Source organism: Porites lutea, chromosome 1 (assembly GCF_958299795.1).
Source record: "Porites lutea chromosome 1, jaPorLute2.1, whole genome shotgun sequence".
Classification (NCBI taxonomy): domain Eukaryota; kingdom Metazoa; phylum Cnidaria; class Anthozoa; order Scleractinia; family Poritidae; genus Porites; species Porites lutea.
Window position 1 is genome coordinate 18,486,298 of NC_133201.1, and position 27,500 is coordinate 18,513,797.

Genomic DNA, 27,500 nt, shown 5'->3' on the forward strand with positions numbered 1-27,500 from the left:
ACCTTTCGAAATGTTTCCACCAGCTCCCAATACCAACACCGAGGGTTGTAGTTTTCGTGCAAAAAACGAAGCCCCGTTTGCACGGTACTTTGCTCTTCCGAACCATTTGTGTCGCTTGATTCATTTTTCTTTTCAGCTCTTTTCCTTTTCCAAATTGCTGTAAAAGCAGCAGCAGGCAAAGCAATCACATACACAATGGAACAGTATCCCACGATGACTAACCGCTTATATCTCTCTCCTTTGCAGTTAATGCTGTAGTCGGCCTTCAAATACTCCTCGCAGCTTTCATCTTTTTTGGGGTCAACGCAGAGTCTATGGCAGGCAAGAGGTAAGACTTGAGCTGTTTTTAGGCAAGTGTTCAGATAGGTGACGAAAAGAAAGAAAAACAGATTTCTCTTTACTATCGCTTTAATGCGCTCCTTTGTCTTCATTTTTTCTTCTTCATTCGACATATGTCGTGTCGATATCCAAGTGGCAAGGGCAAGGCTAGCAAGGGCGACGATGACTGCTGCAATATTCAATCCCATAACTGCAAATAAACTTGTGAGTGCGTCAAATTCCAAGTGAGGAAAGATGCAGTGGAGAGGAGCTATCTGAAGAATGTTCATCTGAAAAATATCTGAATATTCCCCAATAACGGAAAGACTTCCAGGCCATTTTATGTATGAAAACGCCTCCATGATACCAAACAGCACCTGATAAAAACCAATAACAATTTTAATCTCTCCGAGGACCTTGTCAAGGAAAGATCGTCCAGCGTCTTTTTTGTTCTTTTTCTTGCTTCTCCACACCACAAGTATAACCAGTAAGATAATTAATGCCCCAATAATTACAAGCTGTCCGATCATCCATCCTCTTGTTGGGCACAACTTGCATTTCTTCAGTTTTTTGTAATATCCATCACTGCAAACTGCACATAGCGGTCCTTCATAACCAGCCTCACATGAAGAATTCAAACCTCCCTTACAAGCTTCTGCTATGGGACATCTGTACGGTTGAGGTATGGTGTACGGGTACTCAATGCCGGAATCATTTGCTTTGTGTAATTCAGGAGTAAAGGAGAAATTGGTTACGTTTTTAATGAAGTTTCTATACACTTCTAAGTGTGTCTGATGTTTCCACTTCCACCAAAAGCCAGCTGTAAGATTCGCAAAGTCATCCAGACATTTTAGTCCTCCATTCTTCTCACATAGTGTACAATTCCCAAACAAATTCGTTCGGTAGTAATTATCCAAACACTTACAGGCCCGAAACCCTGCAAATTCATATGTTTCTGTACCTGTAAAAATAGGAAATCGAACATTTGTTACAAAATATCGTAACTAATCCGTTCAATTTTGTTATTTAAAACATATGAATTATTCTTTGGTGACGGGAGATGCTTATATAAAGTAACAAGGTGAAATAGCGTTTCCACCAAACAAGTGAAACATTTGTTCATTTGTTATTGTTGTTTTCTTTTTTTTAGAACAATGCATGTCACAAAAAATCGTTAGTAATTACGTGTTAAAGATAAACCACACATAATCATCTCGTTCTTACTCACTAAGAAAATTTGCACATTCGCTCTTCCGAATTTTTGATTTTGAAAACGAAGGCCCGTTTAGCGATATAGAATACTATGATAACCGAAGATTTAGTAATACCTTTCTCTGTTCGCGGGCAACTGGGGTTGTTGCAAAGAAATTAATACAATAAAAAGAACAGAGGAGATGAAATATGGATGTGATAGTTTCTTTTTTTTTTTCCTTCCGGAAGTGTTTAAGGTGGGGACTATACATTTTAGGGGGAACAAAGGAACTTTCAGCTGAACTCTCTCCAAATAGTTCCCGCACCAACGAAGACCCATCTGAATTTTTAGTAGAAAGCCTCCATGATAACAAAAATTACCCGATAGTTAGAATAAAGTTCAGATGTAACGTACACTCTGGTTGGTTGATAAAGCATGCTTCACGAGAGTATAAAGCACGGAACTAAAGGTGATGTTACACGGGACAATTCGCAACCACGATTTTTAGCTCAACACAGTGATGCAATGTTGGAATAATATTGTAACTATTCGAAACAATGTTACAACAATGTTGCAACGCTGTGTTGCGCGAAAAATCGTTGTTGCGAATCGTCTCATGTAACATCACCTTACAGTCAAGGCAGGTCAAGCGTACCCCTCAAGATTCTATTAATGAATTGATTATTTGAAAAATGAATCCTTTAGTCGTTCCAGAAACTAGTGTCAAATTCAAATCAGCATTCCTGCATGCCTAATGAGCAGTGAATATTTTACAAGAACTTCTCTGTGTTTGGTCAGATTGAAAATCTTTGAATGGATTAAATTACATTTACATCAAATTCAGAGAAACTGAGGCGGTAGAAATGTCGTAATTTCGTGTGAATTCACGGCTCATTACGCATGCAAGAATGAAGAGATAAATCTGAAATCCACATTTACCAACGAATTCAACTTTCCAATAATAAATTCATTAATGGAATCTTGGGGGTACGCTTCACCTGGCTTGACTACAAAGCCGTCGTGCCATCTGTGAATCACACCATGCGGCGGTGGGTTTTCAGACCAAAGTTCCACATTTCTGGGTTAAAAATACACCGTTAAAAGACACAAATGGAAATTGAGGGAAAGTTCAAACGAATGTTCAGTTATTTTTGGTGTGGACTAAGGAGAGCTTTTAGCTACAAAATGGTCCTTCGAGGAATTCAACGATCATTTCTTCGCGGCGGAGCGCAAAATGTCCTGTTTTGAACCCAATTAAGACAGCGAAGAATTTTCAGGTATATTGTACTCTGTGGTCAAGAAAGTTACGTTTTTAAAAGGGAATTTACTATGTATAAATGTTTTACAAACGTTCTATAAATTTTGCCATTGGCGCTAAAGAAAAATTTCAAACTACATCGTGATTTGCGATAGATTTTGTATTGAAATTTGGATTGTGCTTATCCGATTAACCTCTTAGTCTTCGAATAACAAAATTTTCAAGAATAATTTCTCTGTCTATTGTTGTGAGTTTTTCCATTCATAATATTAGCTTAAAACACGATCGCGAGACTACAGGCGCCATCACTTCTGGGAAGACGAATTTTATAAAATTTTACTTTCAGGCTCAGTTTTTCAGGGGCACCCGACGAGAATATAGTTCAAAACCACTTAAATATAGCATTATTAAACGTATTTTAGTTTTTAAACGGCATATTTTTATCCCCTAAAAATTTTTCATCTGCTTGGATTTTCTAGCTTAAAGTCTAGTGATACGAAAATTATATAGGGATCAACACTTAACTTTCGAAAATTTCAGCCAGGAAAAACGCTCCCGAAAATTCTAGGTGACCTTTTGAGGTTAAAAATCCGTTAAAAATGGGCAATTATACCATTTTTAGATGTTCGAAAATCCTAGGAGAGGCAGCCAAGCAAGAAATTTTACAACAAATGTTCCGAAAATTCTAGATCTCAAATCGTCATCCGAACAGATATTTTCTGAAAATTGTCGTTGGGTGCCCCTGGTTTTTGGGCAGTTCAGGCGATACGAAGCTGAAGCAGTTTGTTTTCAAATATGTGATGTTAATGACGTCCAGGTTTTCATGGGCCGCAAAAGCACTTTTTACCTTTAGAAACTGATTTTTGAACGTAGAAGTACATTTCTTCAGCATTCATATTCACTGAACGTTTCGCTCGTTTTACTTTGTTATAGCTTTGATGTTTTGACATCTTTTATCTTATTCCTAATCAGGATTGTGATTGGCTAATAAAGCGTGATTTATGAAAGTGTAGAACATCCTGACGCCACTCTGGTTTGCTTTGAAAATAAAGTTTGTTTTGAAAATTAGAAAGCAATGCGTGGGGAATTTAACGGATTTTTTTTATCGCAAAACAAATAAAGAAGCCTTATGACTGTGCTCTGTTCTGTTGTAAAGCACTTATGTAGCGGTCTAGAGCACTCAAGAAGAAGGGAGAAACACTCGATTACGTCTCGTGTTTCCCCCTACACTTCTTTCGCGCTCTAGCCGCTTCTTGCGTGCTTTAAAACTGCATGAACAGAGCACAGTGAAGGCTTCTTTAGTTGTTAATTATAATTATAATTTTTCCAGCTTTCAATCGAAAACAGACAGTAATACAACTACTGCTCCTAAAACTGCAAGCTGTCCTGTCATCCGTTTTTTTGGTTTTTGTTGGACACAACTTGCATTTTTTCAGTTGTTTATAACATTCATCACTCAAACTACACATAGTTGTCCTTCATAAACAGCCTCATATGAAGAATTCAAACCTCCCTTAAAAGCTTCCTCCGTGTGACTAATATTTTACGATCTATGAAGGGTGTACATAAACTCACAATAAAAAAATAAAATTTCCGGTTGCTGTTAGGCATGTATAGGTAACGCCAAAAAATTAAACCATGATGGGGGGGGAGGGGGGGGGGGTGCCTCACAACAATAAATTCCCATACAGTTTAATTGAATAGAACATTCACGCACAAACACGGTAAATCACAAATGCAAACTTTGTCTCCAATTGATACCAGGTATAATAATTAGCAAGACCAACGTTTAACATAAATATAAAGCTGTTTCACATCTTGATATATTATATATCTTTCCCCGTTACTTTCCATTAAATGTTTTCTTTAGTCGTCTTTCTCTGGCTCAATCAGATTGACTATAGCCGATTTCTCGAAGTGGAGGTTAGGTTATTACAGTTATTGGTGCTTGACACGTAAACATGACAAAAATGGGTGTATTTTCTAAATATTTTTAGAATGTTAGCGGAAATGTTTAAATAAAGACAAACGTTATACCGTCGAACATATAGAGGATATTACACGGTGGCGCGAAGATATGAATTTTATTTTCGAGTGGCAAAACAATATTTTACGAACGAGCGCAGCGAGTGAGTAAAATATTGTTTTTGCCACGAGAAAATAAAATTCATATCTTCTAGCCGCCGTGTAATGTTCTTTTTATTATAAAGACAAAATGACATCGATAAAATAATAGATTTTTCTTCGCCAAAAAGTAATCGTGACGGCTCAAATTTACAGTACAGCAAAGTAAGACACTGTTTACAATGATCTTCAGAAATAACACTGAGCTGAATAGGGCTCTACAATGACAAACTATCAGCAAAGCTTTGAAAAATGTGTAAGTAAAATTCAAAAGACGCAAGACGCCTACAAATTTCGGATGGAAATTACGGAAATTACGTCATCGATAAACTCACGTGTGAGATTATGGAAGATAAACCACTCGAGTCCCGGATGTAGTTTTTATGAATTTTACGAGTGGTATATTTTCCAGTAAAACACTCGTGTCTATATAATAAAGGGTGCTAAACGTTTTGTCATAGCCGAGATTTTTATGACCTTTGATACCTGTATTACTTCTTAGTACATAGTTTGAACCCAGGATTACTAAATAAATGAAGACTAGATGTGAGTGGTTTCTTTTAATCGATAACTCTAACATCATAGTAATAACCGTAGTTTTGAAGACCGATCACACGTCAGAAAAATTGGGAACGAACCCTTCAAGAAAGGAATATTTTTTTTAAGATTCAAACAGCAGATACCAATCCCTGTTCTATTTTGTCAAGGAACCCAAGAAACGCCTATTCACTTCTTTTGGGGTTGTCCCGTGACAAGAGCTTGAAATTACTGAATAGTTATAGCAAAAGAAGACTGGCTGCTATGTTTTAGATTGAACATGATTATTTTGAACATACTGAAATTTTGAGCTAGCGAATAGCCAAATACGGCAAAATTATTTCTCAAAAGAAAAGCGTTCAAAAAACTAGTTACATTTTACGGAAGGTAGTACCTTAGCCTTTCCCTGGACAAAATATGAGCCGAATCAGTTTTTTGACTGTGGCTACGAATTTTCGATTTATGTTTGATTTTTACTGACAATCACCCTTAATTCCTAGCAAAAATTTTAACCCGAAAATTTGCTCAACGTTCCTTTATTAAGAGAGCAACTTTCCGTTTGGTTGCTTGATTTGCTTCTCTTTCAGATTTTTCATTCAATGAAGTTCGCAAACGGCGCACATGTCTTGTGAATTTCCCTTGGTTCACTTGAAGTTACATCAATACCGTAAAATTCCGAAAATAAGCCCCTCCATTTGTAAGCCCCTCCAAATATAAGTCCCCCAAACTTGTAACGCAAACAACCGTCCGTTAAATCGCTCCTCCATATATAGCCCCCCCGGGGTCAAGCTTGTACTTGGAAATTGCCGTCAAATACAAAGTAAAACAAAGCCAAAACGGTAAATTTCCTTCCAACTGTGAGGCTAGCCCAATCGATTTTGAAACGCAAATTTTCCTCCACATAGATATAAGCCCCTCAAAAGAGCCTTTGAAAAATATAAGCCCTGGGGTTTATTTTCGGAATTTTACGGTATCTGGTCGTTTTGTAATATTTTTATAAAACGACCAGATATTGATGTAAAAATTGTGAAATACTGCATTCTGTCCGAGATCTGTATGATAAAATCAGCCCTTCGTAGCACTGTTTCACCTCAAATGTGATGTATAAAAAGTGATAATAATATTCTATCCAATTTATAATAATATTCTATCCAATTACTGATTGCCTTTTAAAAAGGTTACAGCGCATCCAGTTTGCGGCAGCCAGTTTTGTTTTTGGACGCTATGTGAACAATATTGACTCTATTCTTAAGTTAGGCTGGTTGCCTATGAAAGAACGTATATAGAGAATGGCAGGTTCTAAAGGCCGCGCAAAAAGCTATATACTCTCTTGATTGGCCCAGTAACCCTCATCTTGAGCAAGTAAGACATGCTGGAAATTTACGGTCATCAAGTACCATAAATCTAGTTATTCCCCATGCCTCAGACACTTTTCAGTATAGCGCGGCAACCCTCTTCAATTCTCTGCCATCCAATGTTAAAATGTTGTGATAATTTTAAATCCTTCAGTTAGCAAACATTATGTATTTTAAGGGAGCGCTGCCGGAATAGGGCGGAATGATTTCTTGCCTAGTTTTAAATAATGTATATATTGTATAATTACATTTTACTGTTCATTACCTAGTTTTCACAAATTCATAATTCAGATTTATGTTAATTTTCTTATTTTACTTTTATATCAGGCGAAGAGCCGTACCATGGGTGTACTGATATTAAGCCTTCATTATTATTATTATTATTATTATTATTATTATTATTATTATTATTATTATTATTATTTTTATTAAAGGCTCAGGTTTACACACCACCAGATTTTTTGGCAAGATTTTCGGCCTGATTTGTTTTCTAAGAATTTGTTTTCCACTAGGCCTTATCTACTGTGATCAAGAGCCATTACGGCTCTTAAATTTGATAGAGCTATTAACTCAATGTAAGATTTGTTTCACTCTTGGACTGTTTGCAAATTATTTTTCTCGGATGGGGGGGGGGGGGGGGGGTCTGATTTTTCTCTGAAATCACTTAGCCTTTTCCTAAAAACTCACATGCACCAACCTGCTCATAGCCCTGCTCATAGTCCGCTCATCGCGATGGAGAGGAGAAAACGGTTTTGTTATAACCAATCACAACTGACTTTAAGATTTTTCAGTTTAGCTCTGTCTATGTTTTGTTTGTAACGGGTTGTTTAGCGTCGAGAGCGCATTTAAAATCTTCGCGCTTTTGTTTGAACTAACCAATCAGGGTTAGAGGAGATCGGGTCTGAGCCCAGGTAATATTTTGTTTCCGTTGCATTGGTAAAAGGGACGCGCCGCTTATAAGTAGAGCTATCCACGAAAAACATTATGGCTTTTGATCCACTTATTAGTATGCAGGAAGACAGTTATTAATATATGAAAGTAAACAACTATTCACCTATAAGCATGTTTATGTGTATGTGTGCTCCTTTAAAGTCAGTATTAAATTACCACGGCTTGTTTCAGTTGTAGCCTTGTTGCTCTCTTTTTGTCAAAATGTTCCTGACCAATGAAATGTGGTTTTCGATCGAATTTTCATTGAGGTATAAATTAACTGAATTTACCTAGTTGTGCTCGCTTTGTACGTACAAGTTACATCGGGTGCTTGCTATAAGGTTACGAGTAATTTGTCAATTTGATCCGTGGTCCTTGTAATGTAACAGTTGGGATTTCGCGGCGATCATATCATTAACTTTTCGTGGAGTGTCAATTGTGGTAGTCAGGCGTTCAAGTCATTCATACTAGACACATCTCCGGCATACTTAATCGGATTGTCATGCTGTCCAGTTTTTAAATTATTTTTTCCTTTTCTATCTTTAAGAATGCAGGGTGTTTGGTTCTATAGTTGTCTCTGTTTTCTTTCTTTTCTTTGTCAGAGCTTTCTAACTTTCTTAATTCCAGCTTCCTCAGACAGCACCCTTGTCGCTATGGGCTACCTATTTGCAACGATCCCCAAGGCGAGCAGCGCATTAATCCCTGGGTAATTTCCTGGGGTCTCTTTGGCGTTCTGTTGCTATTTAGCCCTTTCTATCTGATTTTTTTTTGTCAGGATGTTAGTCAGCGGTGTCACGATAAACTTCATTTAAAATCATATCACGCACTCTCACTGCGTAACTGCGCTACGTTTGACTCATTGTGGCTCGTGTGTAAACAGTTTCAAATTAGTATGACTGCAAATTGGCCGATTAACTAACGAATCACAAGGAAGTCACTCCGGTGTAATTCTTTATCCCACAACTATTAGTTGGCTCAGTAAAAGAGTCTCTGATTTAAATTATGTGTATCGCCATTTATCGTTTCGGCTCAGATGATGTTTTACTGCTCAGCATCTTCTGGCAGTATTACGATCATAATTTCTAACCTCTAGTTCTAATCATAACTTAAATACAATATTAATGTACATTTAGTTATAACCAGTTTCCCCAGATGCGTTTATAATATGAGCCTTATATACAAAAACAGACGAGGTAACAGAGGGGATTTAACATACTCACCATCTGGACATGTCTTACAATCAAACGGACTTTTCCCTGGAGCGTTATTGTAATGGACAAAAGTCCCATTTTTGCAGTGAAGGCAGCTGTCATTTACAAAAGCCAGCTGGTCTGAGTAGAAACCTCCTGGAAGAAGAAAGGATAAAAAAATGAATCACTACCAAGGGAAATTAAGAAGTAAAAATAATATAAAAGAAAACTTACTGGGATTTAATGGGAACCTAAACTCTCAAAAATATTGAACTGAGTTATAACAGCATAATTTAATCAACTACCCCGTGAAAGAAAAAATTGAGCGCATGTAAACCTTGCAATTAAAGTTTAATTTATTACACACCTTTTGAGATGTATAGTTTTTGTTTTCTTTTTCCCAGGAGTTTAGGTCTGTTCACCGAGCCATAAAGAAAAGTATTGTGTCCAGTAATAAAATGTATCTACTAAACATCAGCTTCTGTCTTACATGTAAACTTCACACACCCAAAAGGAGAAAGTATTAGGGTTGTTATGGGTGCAGGTGTCGCCGAGGCCTTGAGACTCTGAATGTGTTCGAAAGCGCATCCGTCTATTTCACTACCTTGTGTAGACGAAAAACTTGATAACTTTGTGTAAAGCTCAATTAATATAACTCCATATTCAAGGCTAAATATATCTCCTTTCTTTACTTAGCTAGCCACGTGGGGTGGCAAAAAGAAAAAGAAATTCGACAACCGGCTTGACTTGACAATGACGACAGTCCAACGAAATGGACAATGTGTGTAAACCAAAAAAAAAAATTCGAATATATCTCGCTTGTGTTTTTCTCTGCCTTGTTTCCCTTTTCACACAAGAAAGTATACTTTAATTTTGGATTTGACATTTTAGAATGGGACTTTAAAGCAAGTAGGCAGGTAGGCACATTATCAATCTTAAGTCATTTTTTGTTTTTTGTTTTTTTTGTACGTTCGTTTTCTTGTTTGTTTGTTTTTTTAAGAAAAACCTTACTATAATATCTTTGCTGACGTTATATATTGTTAACAAGGCAACTATAGGCTTGAGAGTCGGAAACACTCAGCGTCGAAATTCAAAATGACCGTCTTGTGATGTTTTAATCCTTTATTTCACAATTCTTTCAATCAGAAGGAAAAACGGCATTTCACTGCTACAATTCTTAGAAATAAAGTCAATTCTCTCGCCTTGAGGCCGCGTCGCTGTTAGTAACATCTCTCTTGTACCGAAATCCCCAGCAAAGATTACAGGCGTTTGCGGACTAAAACATTTGAAGGATTCAGAAACACTTTTTATCGACCCTGACAACAAATTTTTACTGTTGTAACACTCATTTTGATGGAAAACGAACGGGATCTTTCAACATTTAATAGCGATAACATTGGTTTCTCTCTTTTAAAACATCTAATTTCTTTTTCTTCAGGTTATCGCTTTTCTTCTGTTGCGGCGTATTAATTGAAATTCCATCTTCTCCACCTCTTTAGGCCAGCAGACTAGTCTTGCTACCATTAATAAGTTCGTCCAGTCCATCCAAATATTTTGTCAGCTAAAGTTGTTTCTACACCAAATCTAATTCTTAACACGTTAATGTATAAACCAAAGTTTTTAAAAGAAATTTCTCCTTGCTCCCCTGACTCGTGGTCCCGACGGTGTCCGCTCTAACGAGACTTGCCCCCAATGAAAATGTGAGTACTTGTTTTTTTTCTGCTTCCCCCCCCCCAATTTCTCCACGAGGGCAAAAGTGAATTTATAGGGGCAGTCTTCGTTTGATCAAGCTTAAGAAGTAGTGCAAGAATTTTTTTGTTTTATTTACTATTTTTTCCGTCTTGTTTGTGTGTGTTTTGTGTAGCTGTGTGTCGTGTGTGTACCTGACCCTTAATAAAAACATTTATTAATAACCTATGTAAGGCTGCCCTATCTTTTTAGCCCTCAATGATTATTATGGGCACCTTTTTTTATACTCTCTATATATTTAATAGTATTTTTTATACAATGTAAATCAATGTGGAGTACAAAATACAGTTGTTGTTGTTCAGTGTTGTTGTAAATAACACCATCAATGAAATTGGATTCTAAAGACGAGAAAAATGTATCTAATGGTGAAAAATGTCAACTTTTACAGTAATAACGTCATAAGGTCATAACTGACATTTCATCACGTTAATCGGTTAAGCTGGAGAGGTACTCAAACTATGCGAAGTTTTTTAGTGATGGCGTTAGCCTGTCTTGTTCTTTAGGAAGGGACACTTTTTCGCCCACAAAACAGGGTTAAAAATGAAGGAATACAGTTTAAACAAGGTTCTTGAAAGGTCGGCTCTCCTAGACAAGTTGCAACGTAATTATAAACCTGGTCCCAGAAGTTGTTTTGTTTTTAGCGAGACAAGCAGCTAAAAAACAAACCTACTGAGATAACGCACATTAGTTTAGGCTACTGAAGCCTATTCACATGGTACAATCAAAACAATTAAACGTTTGCTTCATATCAGCTGGGGATTCCAGCAGGATGTTAGATTCATTTTGTAACTTGCAGTCAACAGTAGTCAGGTAATTTAAAAAGGTGGCGGCCTCAATTATCGTGAATAAAAAGCAGTTCCAATACCTGAAACTGTTACTGTATTTATAATTACTAAACATTATGATTATCCTATTTTAGTGGATCAACACCGTCAATGTTAGGCTACCGGAAATGGAATTCTTTCCTGAGACCAAAAAAATTGGCGAGGACTGTTCTTTGGTTAAAAAAATTGCAGACATCCGAAAGATCTCTCTGCTTTAAGTATTCTATTAAGAAAGAAAAACTTTTCATCTGATACTCTATAAAGTTCACGTTAAACAATGACAGCAAATTGTCCATATCAAGGGAATCTCCACGATTTAAAGATTTAAAGATATTGTCAGTTAGACTAAGAACTAATTTACCTGCTGGACACTCTATGCATTTCTTGGCTTCAGAGGAGGCATTAACGAACCACCCCAGTGAACATGGTAGTAATTTGTATTTTCCAAGAATTTGATTGGCAAATCCAGATTGTTTAAAAGCTGGCAGTAGTGGGTCTGCCATCCAAGGATAAGGAAAGAAGGAAGAGATGTCGATATATTCAGAATCATCATACCCTACGCCGCTAAAATGAAAAATAAGAAAAAAAAGACTAAGTAATCGCTATCTAGTAGGGGCTAATGATGAAGACAAAAATAGCTGCACATAATATTCGTATTTCTGATATCTTTGTTATCATACTAATTAACTCACAGACGAATTGTGTAGCTGAATCCTGCATCCCAGAATTTCATAATCCCAATTTTTCCTTCTTCCAAACTTCTATTGAAAAAGAGCGGTAGAGAGATGATAAGAATCGCTAAGTTTGCAAACGGAAAAAATATGTAACTGATACAATCAGATCCCGGCGGAATTGTTGTGGAAGCTTTTACAGGTTTTTTTTCTGTTTTTGAATCCGCGAAAGTTAATAATTGTGCTTTGCAAATTTTCTCTTAAATCTGGACCCTTGTATTCAATATTAAGGGAAAAGACGAATTTTACAGACTAACACGTACACGTTTTTAGCATTTTTGTAAAGAAACTATCCAATTGTACTGTATTTGACGAGAGAAAACGGCAAAACAGCGAGGAAAAAGGAAAAAAATGCAAAGCAAAGTTTCGCCACACATGTATTGTCCCTACGCCCCTTTACGCCATCGATGAAGCGGGGAAAATCAACCGTTTGCCGAGGTGAGTCTATGTAGCAGGAAACTACAGGCATTCTTTTTTGTACAGAAAGTTAAAAGATTAACCTCTTTGCAACTATTTAGTTTGATAGTATCCACTTTTTTAACAAAAGAGCAACTGAAATCTTAATTTTTCCCTCTGAACAATAAAAGAGTTAAAAAATGTACTTATAGTAAATATTTGCTACATCGCAGTGATCCGCAGTATTAGACTCATCCCTTAATTTATGGCTTTTGACTCATCACATTTGTTACGAAACTAGACGAGATATTTGTATTGCTTTCAACCCGCCATTTAGTGATGACGAATGAAGAAAAGATTTAGCGTCACAAAAAAATACTGCCCTCCCTTCCTAGCTCTCAATGTCCACCTTCGTGATCCAGTTTCGACTTTCTTTTCGCTCGTTTCGACTAGTTGAGATCGCGGAAAAGGCCAGACGAAACCAGGGCGGATAAAGGTTGGGCGGTGAAACGAGCGCTCCGCTCTTCATTTAATGTGTGATGCGGAGTAGGACTGGCACGAGCGCTCTTTCCGCGCTTCCGGTGCGCTTGAAGGCCGGCGAAATTTTCCTTTTTGCAAACCGGAAATCCTATTTTCTTTCGGTAATTTCAGGCTACAATGTTAAATAGATAAATTCGTTTCATAACAATATCAATAAACAGTTTCATATGTTTGTGTCTGTACGTCTAGAAGTCAAACTTGTTAGTCGTATAATGCCAAAATTTGAGTTTAATTTGAAAGTGTTGAATAGCTCCCCCTTCCACTAAATATCACCTGATCGTCTTTCACCGTTCCGTTTGCAAAAGCTTAACACTTCTTAACCTCAATTTTTACATATGTTAAAGGGGGATAAATTTTATATAACATAACAAAAAATTAGATTGATATATATTGATATAGTGGCGTTGTACTTCTTCAAACTTTGCTTCTCGGGTGCAACGCGCCATGGCGATTCGCGCAATGCGTTGCAAAATCCGGCAACCGCATGTAAACAAAATTTATTGAGGTTAGTTTTAAGGTTTTTTCTCCGTTTTTCTCTCTTAAACAAAACAAGGTAAACAGTAAAAACTGAGGGGAAACTAATTTTGAAGTTTCGAAGTAACAGAAAGACGTATGAGATGTTTTTTTCAAAATTAAAAAGAAGGATGATGGTGATTGAAATTAGCATAATTTCACCTTGCACGAGCTGCACGCATTTATAAAATACACGTCATCTACTGCTGTCTTTTAGTTTTGCTAGGGATGACATGGATGAGATTTTCCTTCGTGTTTTAGACAGTACTTAGTTGTTTTTGTTTTGGAATAACATCGACATTGGCAAGTAGCAGAACGAAAATATAATTCAGTGGTAGAGCCATGGAAGTAATAAAAGAAACCCTTTAAAAGAGATGTTTGTCTACTCCAACTAAACCTCCCGCAAAAAATAGCAACATTTGCCTCTCGGAGGCAGCGTACCAGCACAAAGTAACGAGGAAGAAGTGCAAGAAAACAATTCAAGCTGCCATAATTCATTGACAGCGGCAGTGTCTAATGTACAAACCACATCGCAAGCCCTGACCGAAGTCGAAAACAAGCGACATTTCTAAGCAGAGTCCCAGTCCACTGCATCACACCTTTTTGCTCGGACGCGCTCGTTTCACCGCCCTACCTTTATCCGCCCTGGACGAAACTGTAAACAGGCGCTTTTTTCCTTTGTTTCAATTTTTTCTTCAATTTTGAGTCTAAGACATCGGTTGTGATATTCAACTACAAGTATAGTTTACATATGAAACGTACTTACATTTTAGTCCTGAAATGGTCCTTAATTCCATGGAAAGATCTAAGGCTAGCTGTCTTCATGTTTGTTCGTATCATGTATCTTAAAGAATAAGGAAGAAGCGTTAATTATGATAGATCACCGCATTTCCACCGTTTTGATTTGATAAAACCTTACGTGTATCTCCAATGTAAAGTTTTCTCCTAAACAAATAATTTATAATAATTTAATTTGAGCTAGTGTCAGGGCAGCACCAAAATAATCAAATGAAAAACAATTCATGCTAGAAAAAAAGGAGATGAAGGATAGACTTAAAAGGGAGTGCGAAAATTTACATCGCCTGCACTTTTTTTTTTTCAAGCCTGACGCATCTTCTTGATGGCAACTTTGACAATTACAATTATCAGTGGGAGAGATCCTTCTACAAGGAATAAAGAACTTTAATTTGTCCCGCGTTGTGGTCATCAAAGTAGTAGTATCCTTTTATTTCGTCTGTTTAACTTAAAGTGTTCTCCAAAAGTCAGAATGGCCGCTCTGACCATGGACGGACAGGCCATTTTGGAAATGAAATAGGCTTTTTCCAAACTATTTCCTTCGTGCATGCTATTTAGAATTTGACTGATCTGACTGGATAGTTTTGATTAAAAGTGAAATTCTCATTACGACGGGAATGGCCCGGCCGGTCAGTTAGGTGTAAAGTGCATATAGGGTCCCTTAGGTGTGGTTTAAGCACATGTTTTAGTATTCCCTGTCTACAATGATAACAGAAATAATAGCAACATTATTAAATTAAAATACCAAAAAATAATTTTAAAAAGCGTAAAAATAGCACTATGGACAATGAAGATTTTAATTGATGAAATGAATCTCTAAATCATGATCCACAGCACTGTATTTTACATGGTTTTTGTTTTGAGAGATTTCATTATTACCAAACTTTTATCTTTTCAAACCTGTTTAATCTTTAAAGTTCTCTGCTTTTATCAATTCATTCTCGGCCTTTTTTGCTTCTTCGCCTCTCTTATTTTATCGCTATTGTCTCTTTAGTGCATTTTTTGCCCTTGTTTTCGTCGGAGAAAGCGAGAGATGTCAACCTGTGCCACCTGTTGTTTATCATTTGTTATAATAAAGTTCCGATACAACACGCAATAAGATTGGTTGAAAAAGCATCTTTTATTTGGAGAGTACCAGTTTACATGGGGCTGTAAATTCGTGGGTAAATGCGGTATTTACCATCATGATTTAACCTTAGTTTGCACTTTTTGCATCATACTTGCACCGAGTACATAAATTTGGTGTAAATCAAATTTTTCTTGCAGTGTAAAAATGATTGTGATTGGCTAATTCAAGCCTGCTTTTTGAGAGTAGAACATGCTGACGACACTCTGGTTCCCTGTGAAAATAAAGTTTGCTTTAGAAAATAGAAAGCAATGCGTGGGGAATTTAACGGATTCTTTATCGTAAAGCAAATAAAGAAGCTTGCCTGTGTTCTATTCTGTTGTAAACCACTTAAGAAGCGGCTAGAGCACAAAAGAAGTAGGACTGAGAAACGTGTTTCCCCCTACACTTCTTTCGTACTTCTAGCCGCTTCCTGCGTGCTTTACGATAGAAAAGAGTAAAGGCAATGCTTCTTTATTTGTTAATTACGAAAAAGTAAAAATAAACCTTGATCCATCCGTAACATGCAATCCCGTTATCTGATTTTGCGGTGATCGTTATGATTTGTGACGTCAGCCAAGTGTTACATTATTCAGGACATAAAAAATAACACATAAAAAACAATGTGCAACACAGCGAAAGAAAGCAGGTATACATCTAAGTTGATGTACAGCAGCTGAAATAGAACAAGCTTTCGGTTTTTTGAGTTGCTCGCTCAATTATGAAGTCAAAAAAAGCGTTCTGGAAAACAAGAGCTTATTCCAGAATTTTTATAGATAATATTGGAAACCAAGAATATATTCCAGAAATCATATATTACAAAACAGAGTAAAAAAAAGGAAAGGAAAAAATCGTTTTCCTTTATTTCAATACTTTAATGCTTCGAAAACCTACACTAATAGGTCATTTGTTGGAACTGTAAATGCATGTGATCCAATAATCTCCAACGGGTTATCTGAAAGCATTCTGAAAAAAAAACAACAAATGTTGTTATTTAAAGGAAAGGCGATAGCGGCGAAAAAAAAAATTATAAAGAAAAATCCCAATGGTTTCAAACGTTTACATTTCACTTTGCTTGGCGTGCAAGAGGTTGTCCGCCTAAGAACGGACATTACAATTTTCCGACATTCTCCGATTTTCTAATTATCTGATTCTATCCAAGAGCTTTGAGAGGCATATGTATGACTCAGTGTACTCGTACCTTTCTAGAAATAACCTGCTGTATGGCCTGTATGATTGCAGTCTGGTTTTCGAAAAAAGAAAATTCAACCGAAACTGCTCCAAGTTGATCCGACCGATTTACAGTGTAGAACCAGTTGCTCTTTGACATGGGTATTGCAACAATAATGTGGCTGGTCATATGTGACTACAACAAGACATGACCTTCTTCTTGCAAAACTGAAGGCATATTAAATCGATGATTTTAACTTGCAATTGTTTAGAAAACTTTACTAATCGAAAGCAGTATGTCCGCATAAACGGCACCAAGTCGACCATCCTTAGTGTTACACAATGGGTCCCTAAAGGAAGTATTCTTGGCCCCCTTTTACTTCTTACTTTCATCAAGCATATACCCTCAGCTATTGTCGATATCTTCGCTGATAATTACACCGTTTCGTCTAGTGTCAACTTTTTCCTGGGAACACTGACACTGCAGTCTCCCTTCAAAAGAACATTGACAGTCCACACGAAATCATATTGGAAATTAAAATCATCGAGAAATTTGGCTCGAAGATACTGATCATCAACCCGAAAAAATGGCAAGACTGAGACTATAAAGAATCAACCTTCAAGAAAAGGAACTTAATATCTCTGTTAAAGGGAGTTTTCGCATAAGTACGTACACCTAGACCGAGACCTAGACCTAGACCTAAATCAAACTGAGCCTTATACATCATACATGTATTTTGATACAACTTACAAGAAAGCAGCAACCAGAGTTAACCTTTTAAGGTCAATTCGCCCGTCTATCGATCAAAAATGCGCTGAAACAATCTATATCACTATGATCAGGGCGGATAAAGGTTGGGCGGTGAAACGAGCGCTTCGCTCTTCATTTAATGTGTGATGCGGAGTAGGACTGGCACGAGCGCTCTTTCCGCGCTTCCGGTGCTCTTGAAGGCCGGCGAAATTTTCCTTTTTGCAAACTGGAAATCCTGTTTTCTTTCTGTAATTTCAGGCTACAATGTTAAATAGATAAATTTGTTTCATAACAATATCAATAAAAAGTTTCATATGTTTGTGTCTGTACGTCTATAAGTCAAACTTGTTGGTCGTATAATGCCAAAATTTGAGTTTTATTTGAAAGTGTTGAATACCTCCCCCTTCCACTAAATATCACCTAATCATCTTTCACCGTTTCGTTTTCAAAAGCTTAACACTTCTTAACCTCAATTTTTACATATGTTAAAGGGGGATAAATTTTATATAACATAACAAAAAATTAGATTGATATATATTGATATAGTGGCGTTGTACTTCTTCAAACTTTGCTTCTCGGGTGCAACGCGCCATGGCGATTCGCACAATGCGTTGCAAAATCCGGCAACCGCATGTAAACAAAATTTATTGAGGTTAGTTGTAAGGTTTTTTCTCCGTTTTTCTCTCTAAAACAAAGCAAGGTAAACAGTAAAAACTGAGGGGAAACTAATTTTGAAGTTTCGAAGAAACAGAAAGACGTATGAGATGTTTTTTTCAAAATTAAAAAGAAGGATGATGGTGATTGAAATTAGCATAATTTCACCTTGCACGAGCTGCACGCATTTATAAAATACACGTCATCTACTGCTGTCTTTTAGTTTTGCCATGGATGACATAGATGAGATTTTCCTTCGTGTTTTAGACAGTACTTAGTTGTTTTTGTTTTGGAATAACATCGACATTGGTGAGTAGCAGAACGAAAATATAATTCAGTGGTAGAGTCATGGAAGTAATAAAAGAAACCCTTTGAAAGAGATGTTTGACTACTCCAACTAAACCTCCCGCAAAAAATAGCAACATTTGCCTCTCGGAGACAGCGTACCAGCACAAAGGAACGAGGAAAAAGTGCAAGAAAACAAATCAAGCTGCCATAATTTAGTGACAGCGGCAGTGTCTAATGTACAAACCACATCGCAAACCCTGACCGAAGTCGAAAACAAGCGACATTTCTAAGCAGAGTCCCAGTCCACTGCATCACACCTTTTTGCTCGGACGCGCTCGTTTCACCGCCCAACCTTTATCCGCCCTGACTATGATTCTACTAACGTTCACATGCTGCGTCACTTGGTCTTGGTTGGTCAAACACCCGAAAAAGTCCCATATAGAGCATTGAACAAAGAAGTTTAACAATCATTGGAAACAAGGGTCTGAATAGTTCCATCAATACAAATCAAAGTTACGCGAAAAAACGGGTAACTGGTCTTTGAATATCTTCAAAATAATGTTTTCTTCCCCTTTAAGTCGTATTTTGAGAGATTCGATCATTCTGTTTACAAGAAACATTGGTTTTCAAGTAAAATCGTCTAAATTCGGCTTCGAATTTGGGGTAAAGAGTTTTTACTATAAAAAAATCCGAGCTTTTTAATGAGGTCCCAATTGGACTTCGATCCTTAACTTCGAGACTTTCATTTAAGGGCCCTCTGACCTATTTTTCGCGTTGCTAAGGGAAAGCATTTTTACTTGCGGCGCACGTACATAGAGTGATTTAGGGTGGTACTGAAAGGAATATTTTTGCTCCTAGGTAAATTATTTCAAGTTTTGAAAAGGTGGCTGCTCCATGCCATCGTGGCGTAAAATTCAGTAATTAATTTGGTGTCATCGAATTGAAAATACACTGTAAACGGACAAGATTGCAAAGGAAGAGTTTGAAAAAATACTAACTTACCCCTCTGAGAAAAAATGACACCTTCAAGCAACGAAACTTTGCTTTAAGGACTCTTTCTTTCGTGGGCGCCGTGCTCGCTCGGGTAAAAATCAGAACTGAGGGAGCAAGGGTTTTTAAGGTATTTGTGTCAAAGTTCAATCAAAGAAATTACCTTTTTGAATAGGAAATTATGCCACTGTAAACCCCAGTATCAAGTTAAGTTTTACTATAATTGTTTTAGTGCATTTTTGAGAGAATAAATTAAGCCGGTAAAACGCATGCCCCCCCCCCCCCCCGCCCTCCCAACAAAATTCGAGTTTCAACTCTTTGTTTGAATTTTATTTTCATGTGCTCAGTAGATATTAATTGCGTGGACTAGCTGGTTCATGAAGCGGTAAGATTATCACGAATTGTTCCCAGTAAGACCTAGGTTATGCAAATCAAAGTTCTAAAAAAAATGAGTCCAATGTTCTTTTCTTTCGCTGTTGTAAGCTGATGTATTTTTTCATTCAAAGTGGTTGCTTCGGCAGAAGTAACCACAGTCAATAAATTTTGGAAATAATTAATTTCAAGCAACTAGTCCGCGCAATTAATGTCGGCTGAGCACATGAAAATAAATTCAAACTACATAAAAACGTTTCTCGAATAAAATTCAGTAAAAAAAATTGTCTATAAGTAAAAAACGAGCGTTCAAAATTCGTCCTAGTCTTTTTCCCACATGCTCCGTGTTCTGATTAACTGAAATGAGCATGCGTCAAAGGAAACAACGCCGTGTTTCCAAAAAATTCGCGGTTTTTGTTTCAAGTAGTATAGGGCGCACCGACTTATCCTTATTTTTGAGCAGGAATCTCATAAGCGTGAGCAGGAATAAATTAACGTCGCTGACGTCATAGGCTATTGTCCTCATCTCATGAATAAAATGCGGTGGATTTAATTAAGTATACTGGTTTGACCGGTTAGTCAGGTTCTATTTTTAGCCTTGTTGATATAACTGGTTTATTTTTGTTTTATGACATAACCGATTGTCTTGAACTCATGAATAAAATGCGGTGGAATAAATTAGCGTCTATGTCGTAATACTCTATTGTCTTGTACTCATGAATAAAATGAAGGGGAATATATTAGAATCTATGTCGTAATAACCTATTGTCTTGAACTCATGAATAAAATGCGGTGGAATAAATTAACGCCAATGACGTCATAACCTTTTGTCTTGATCGCATGAATGAACTGGCAGGGATGCCATTAAGATAAGGTCATGTGCTATTTTTAGTTGGTTTAGGATTTCTAGTTACTTTAAGGTTGATAAACGTCTTCGTTTTCGATTGGTTAGTTAGAAAATAAGAAACGTTTTTATTGGTTAATTCATACTGTCTGAGGAGTAAAGTCAAACTTGTCTGTGACTTAAAATCACGGAGGCTTAATGTAATTATGCAAGTCCTATTTCCTGCTGCTGTGATTGTCCTAGTTCCGGTTCACTGACTTTTGGCGGGCAAATCGTGCATATTAATGAGGGAAAAGGCAAAATAGCTCTTTTTTACACTGCAAACAATGTTTTACTTACCCCTCTCCTTTTCACAATTTTTTCCTTCCGCAATTTTTTAATTCCCATTTTTCCCTCCTCCTCCTCCTCATTTCTATTGTTTTCCCTCCACCACCACCACCACCACCGCCACATTTCTATTGTTTTCCCTCCACCACCACCACCACCGCCACCACATTTCTATTGTTTTCCCTCCACCACCACCACCACATTTCTGTTGTTTTCCCTCCACCACCACCGACACATTTCCATTGTTTTCCCTCCTCCTCCTCCTCCTCCTCCTCATTTTTATTGTTTTCCCTCCTCCTGCTCCTCCTCATTTTTATTGTTTTCCCTCCTCCTCCTCCTCATTTTTATTGTTTTCCCTCCTCCTCCTCCTCATTTTTATTGTTTTCCCTCCTCCTGCTCCTCCTCATTTTTATTGTTTTCCCTCCTCCTCCTCCTCCTCCTCCTCCTCCTCCTCCTCCTCCTCCACCTCCTCATTTTTATCGTTTTTCCTCGAAAAGGCCAAGAGGCTAAAATCAGACCATCACATTTGAGTTTGGCCATATAGGCCTGATTTTAGCCTCTTGGCCTTTTCGAGGAAAAACGATAAAAATGAGGAGGTGGAGGAGGAGGAGGAGGAGGAGGAGGAGGGAAAACAATAAAAATGAGGAGGAGAAGGGAAAACAATAAAAATGAGGAGGAGGAGGAGGAGGAGGAGGGAAAACAATGGAAATGTGTCGGTGGTGGTGGAGGGAAAACAACAGAAATGTGGTGGTGGTGGTGGTGGTGGTGGTGTTGGAGGGAAAACAATAGAAATGGGGTGGCGGTGGTGGTGGTGGTGGTGGAGGGAAAACAATAGAAATGTGGTGGCGGTGGTGGTGGTGGTGGTGGTGGAGGGAAAACAATAGAAATGTGGCGGTGGTGGTGGTGGTGGTGGAGGGAAAACAATAGAAATGAGGAGGAGGAGGGAAAAATGGGAATAAAAAAATTGCGGAAGGAAAATAGCAAAATTGTGAAAAGGAGAGGGGTAAGTAAAACGTTGTTTGCAGTGTAAAAAAGAGCTATTTTGCCTTTTCCCTCATTAATATGCACGATTTGCCCGCCAAAAATCAGTGAACGGGAACTAGGACAATCACAGCAGCAGCAGATAGGACAAGAGCTACAGTTTGTCTTTGCCCTCATTAATATGCACGATTTGCCCGCCAAAAGTCAGTGATTTTAAGTCACAGACAAGTTTGACTTTACTCCTCAGACAGTATGAATTAACCAATAAAAACGTTTCTTATTTTCTAACTAACCAATCGAAAACGAAGACGTTTATCAACCTTAAAGTAACTAGAAATCCTAAACCAACTAAAAATAGCACATGACCTTATCTTAATGGCATCCCTGCCAGTTCATTCATGCGATCAAGACAAAAGGTTAAGACGTCATTGGCGTTAATTTATTCCACCGCATTTTATTCATGAGTTCAAGACAATAGGTTATTACGACATAGATTCTAATTTATTCCCCTTCATTTTATTCATGAATACAAGACAACAGAGTATTACGACATAGACGCTAAATTATTCCACCGCATTTTATTCATGAGTTCAAGACAATCGGTTATGTCATAAAACAAAATTAAACCAGTTATATCAACCAGGCTAAAAATAGAACCTGACTAACCGGTCAAACCAGTATACTTAATTAAATCCACCGCATTTTATTCATGAGATGAGGACAATAGCCTATGACGTCAGCGACGTTAATTTATTCCTGCTCACGCTTATGAGATTCCTGCTCAAAAATAAGGATAATTCGGTGCGCCCTATACTACTGTTTCACGTTCTGTCTTTCGTCAAAAAAATCAAAATATGTATCTATTTTAAAGAATTCTATTCATCAAACAAATTATCACTGTTTCAGCCCTTCAGACCTGATAGCCCGCCTCAGTGGGTAACCCCACCTATCATGTCAACGTGTTCATAGAGCAGCTCATAACCCGGAGAGAGCAACTCCCACACTAGGCGAGTCTGTCTTTTTGTCGAGGGTCGAGGGTCGAGGGTTCCATGTCGAGGGCGAGGGTACCATGTCGAGGGTCGAGGGTAACATTTTTTTTTCCAATTTTTTTTTTTGGAAAAGGTAATAATCGATGCAATCAATGTCATTAAAACAAATAAGAAGAATTTAAAAAACAAATGGCGGGTGAATATGTTCTAGTTGTTGGGTGGGACAGGGGGGGGGGGGGGGGGGTGGAATAGAGAAAGCTCCGGGACATCCATAAAGAAAATGTGATGTTGTTGTTGTTGCTGTTGTTTTATTAATCGATATTAAAATAGTACGTGGACATTCGAATTCGCTTAAAAGTAAAGAACCTTCTCCCTTCCTGTGAAGGTAGACAGGTTGTGCCTAAAAAAAATGTCATAGAGCTTAGGCAGGGGCGCCGAACGACTGTTTTCTGTAAAGTATCTGTTCGGAGAAGCAAAAATGTCAAAAATTCCCTACAATTTTCTATTACTTGAGGAAGGCTAAAAATTTCTAGATGGTCGTTCCATTCAAGTACAATTTTCGTAGCTTATCTAATTAATTCCCTACGATTTTCTAAAGTTTAGTTTTTCACATTTCAGTCCCCAACTTAGCCTATTTTTCGTAGAAAAAGGAAATCTAAAATTTTCGGATTAGAAAATGCGATGGAGAGAGGAATCAGAAAAATTTTCACTTTCGTAAAACCTAAAATTGCATCTAAAATTTTCGAAAAATTTTACTGAGGCCCTAAGTGATTTCGAAAAGATTCATGTTGCCCAAGAAAGAACCGAACAGATACAACTTTTATAGCGCCGCTTAGAATGCATTTCTAGAGATTTGAAAGTAGTAAGCGAAAAAGTGTTTGGGTGCCCCTGCTTCGCGGCTTATATTTCAGTCACGTCTGCCTCTTCTCTGCCTTGCTTGGCTGTTCAGTGGGGTAGTTTGACTATGGATATTTCACCGTTTCTTGTTTTTTAACCCGGTTTTTTAAGCTATCCCACTGTATGCGACCGAATTGTCGTGCTTTCAATGAAGTAGAAACTCGCCATGAAATTTTAAAATACAAGTCATCGATAATCACCGACACCGGAAATCGTGACCTAGGTCCGGGACCTAGGTACGTAGGTGCGCAGCTAGAGTGATACCCGGGGGGGGGGGGTACTCCCTAATATGGGCTATATAGGTATGTGCGGCCCCAAAGGGTAGGGTTTTTCAGCCGTTTTGGTCATAAATTGGGTATCGATTTTGGCTATTTTGCCGCCATTTTGGTCATAAATAGGGTAACGATTTTTGCACTGTAGTCTTGAATGCACTTTTTTAGAAGAAGCTACTTCCTTATCATGTCCCCCTCCTTCATAAATAGGGTAGGGAAAATCGCAGATTTTGGTCATAAATAGGGTAAGGGTTTTGGGAAGCGGGCCGCACACCCCTACCCAATTTTTCTGCGAGTACCCCCCCCCCCCCGGGGAGTGATATTAGATGGTTGATGCTATCGCCCGAGTCGCGCTGCAATAATAAACTCCTTTAATTACCAACGTTATGTTCTGCAGCTTAAAAAGTGTATCACTGCAGAAATTTGAAACACCCTGAAACACAAAAGGAACGCAAAACCAACACTTATCGGCGCAGTTGATGGCGGCACTGGGACAATAGGAAGTCATGTGGCGAAACTAATTTTGTACACATCTTTATCCCTAGTGTGCATGAAAAACAGAAATCAGAGGTGTCTGCGCAAAAACTCTCTTCACAACGGCTTCAGCGATTATTTCCTATTTAGCACGAAAAGGGGAGCTTGTATTCACGAACAGCGATCAGATCGAAGCAGACCGATTATGCGAACTTTCAAAAAAAGAAAAAAAGAGTGTACACTATATGAATATTTAAAGAAAAAAAAATTCCGCAAAAGACAGACTTGGAATACACTGTCCAGTTTCTTGCATGATGTTAAAAGTAGTAAATTTATATCAGGAACCACGGAAAAATTGTACAGGAATGGCCTAGCTTGTGTGACATTGTAACATTTCAAACAGTTAAACAGAATTTTCAACACAGTCGATTTTTTTTTCGGGAATAAAAAACTTGTATTCACGGTTCACGATAAACGGCATTATCGCAGTACTCCGTTTTTTCCTATTCATGTCCAACTTTTCAAAACAACAGATCTTTAGTAGAAATGTGTCAAATGTAAAACAATTAATTGGATCAATGGGAGACATGGACCGTACGTCTGTTTTTTTCGTATTCACGTTCACGTCGTCCACCACGTCCACGTTCACAAGGATATGACCGATTGTGGCCTAGAAAGATATATTGTATTTTAATGGGAAAGCGTCGGCAAATGCCGATGTTCACCTCGATCACCGAAAGTCGCTACCAGGCATTATTCTATTTTAAACCTCTTCGTTAGTGGGTGGCGATTTCCATGCGAGTTCGCGCATTTTAATAGCTCTGCAAAACGATAGACTCCAACGCCCGGCTCCAACGATTGCACTGTTCGTTTATGACACATTTTATGACACATTTTAAAACGCAATAAGAGTTTTTTCCTTCCATTCTTGTTGCTTGGACCAGAAATTCATAATTCAAAGCACTCATTCTTGTTTTACGACATTTTAACTTTTGTTTACAACATTTTTTTTTAAAATCAGTGTTTTCAAGTAACGTGTTCTGTTCGTGGTATGGGTTTCCGGGGTGTTAATGTTATAAATGTAATTCTTCGAAAACAAATTGGGATGTCCCGGAGCTTTTCTCTATTCCACCCCCCCCCCCCCCCCCCCCCCCCAACAACTAGAAGATGTTCACGCGCCATTTGGTTTTTAAATTCTTCTTATTTGTTTTAATGACATTGATTGCATCGATTATTACCTTTTCCAAAAAAAAAATTGGAAAAAAAAAATGTTACCCTCGACCCTCGACATGGAACCCTCGACCCTCGACCCTCGACAAAAAGATAGATTCACACTAGGCCTATGTCACGGATTATTACGGACCGGTTTATTTTTAGACACATTTTAGGGCAATTTTTCTCGCGAAAATGGAATATTCACCACGCTATGAACGCATTCGAAGTATAAAGATATCAAAATGAAAACGTAGCGTCATTAACTGAAAAGGCAAAAATTATCATTTTTAGGTCTGTAGGTTTTGCTGACTGGTTTGTGGGACTTTAAAGATATCCTAAATTCGTGCCAAAACCGTTCTGAAAATAAACTGGCCAGTGAAAACGCCGTGGAAGTTTCCCGTTCCAGGAAATGGGTTCCTGGTTCAAATTAAAATGAGATATTGCATGGACAGGGGGTTATCCCACCTAAGCGGGTTACCTCATCTACCGAAGTCCTCCACCTCCCTGTAAACAGGCCCTATTATTGCCAACATTTTGGAATAAGGTGTATTACTTCATCATAAGAAATTTAGATTGCCCGTAACCATTATTACCTGAATAATCTGCAAAGGATGACCCAAGGTTCAAAAACCAAATATTAAAAAGTAGCGATAAGGCGGATGTAATCATAAACGTCGCTATGCAAAATGAATTCGGCATCTACAAACTTTGTTAAGCAATCAATTGGGCATGAAGATAGGCTGAATTTCTACCGCTGTATTCTCGGGTCCGATCTTCCTCCTCCCCGGGGAAAGACGGCTGAATCAAAGCGTGAGTGTCTGATCATTGATCATTTCTTTAACGTAAATTTAAAATTTAATATACCGTATTTATTCGATTAAACGCCGCGGCGTTTATTAAATTTTTCGTGATTCGAGTCCGGCTTTTATTCGAGGGCGGCGTTTATTTAAATTCCAATTTATTTCTTGATGGTAAGTGATCATTTGAATTTTAAAAAAAGAGAAACATGTTTTAGTGCTTGTCTGAAAAGTCATTTTCTATATTGTTCTCAATTTCATAATTTGCATGCTAATACTACTGCAATACATAAAGCGGCTCATAAAGCGGATTAATTTTTCTGCTCTAAAATGCGGCGTTTAATCAAATAAATACGGTATGCTTATTAAGGAAACGCCGAAAAGGGAAAATGTTATCAGACACCAAACGCATGTGGTTGTTTTCGCCTCTTCGTTCCCTTGATCTTATCAGCAACGCCTACTGTTATACGTTATTTCCATTGATCTTACATTAGCGAACTAAGGGTTGAACTTTATAGTCATCGCTTTCACGATGGATTTTAACGACGAATGGTGCAAACTGGACAATAATCGACTATCTCTGGTTAGCAAAATTACTAACACATCCTTAGAATTTACTTGCATCTCTAACTCTCGATCTTTTCATCTAGCTCAATGAATGAGTTTTTAGGCCTGTTTGCGAGATTACTTTTTCTTAAACCACCCTCCCCTCCCCCCTCCCTCCATTGGTAAGTGGAGGTCTCCTAATGTTTGGTAAACAAATTTGTGGATTTCTTTGTACAGTGATAGCTTAAAGTCATTGGTTTAAAGGTTATTTACTGTTTTTATTATAAGTTTTTAAATGGAAGATTAGTTTTTAGACTTTGACTGAATCTATGTTAACTGATATCAGCGCCTTGATTAAGATTTATAAACAACAGTA

The 27,500-nt window shown here is 37.7% G+C and overlaps 1 protein-coding gene and 1 long non-coding RNA gene across 2 annotated transcripts in view; both read right to left on the bottom strand.

Moving 5' to 3' along the window:
* Nucleotides 1-132: 132 nt before the first annotated feature.
* LOC140949062 (uncharacterized) lies at nucleotides 133-14,493 on the bottom strand. The gene is made up of 6 exons (XM_073398311.1): nucleotides 14,424-14,493; nucleotides 12,170-12,238; nucleotides 11,839-12,041; nucleotides 8,935-9,060; nucleotides 223-1,279; nucleotides 133-157 (listed from the first exon to the last, which is right to left on the bottom strand). The coding sequence occupies exons 1-6, from the start codon at nucleotides 14,480-14,482 to the stop codon at nucleotides 133-135; spliced, it is 1,539 nt and encodes a 512-aa protein (XP_073254412.1). The 5' UTR covers nucleotides 14,483-14,493.
* A 1,964-nt stretch (nucleotides 14,494-16,457) lies between these two features.
* Nucleotides 16,458-27,500, bottom strand: part of LOC140940986 (uncharacterized) — an 11,993-nt gene continuing 950 nt past the window's right edge. The window contains exon 3 of the long non-coding RNA XR_012166402.1: nucleotides 16,458-16,523. This is a non-coding gene — a long non-coding RNA (uncharacterized lncRNA). The remainder of the gene's footprint in view (nucleotides 16,524-27,500) is intronic.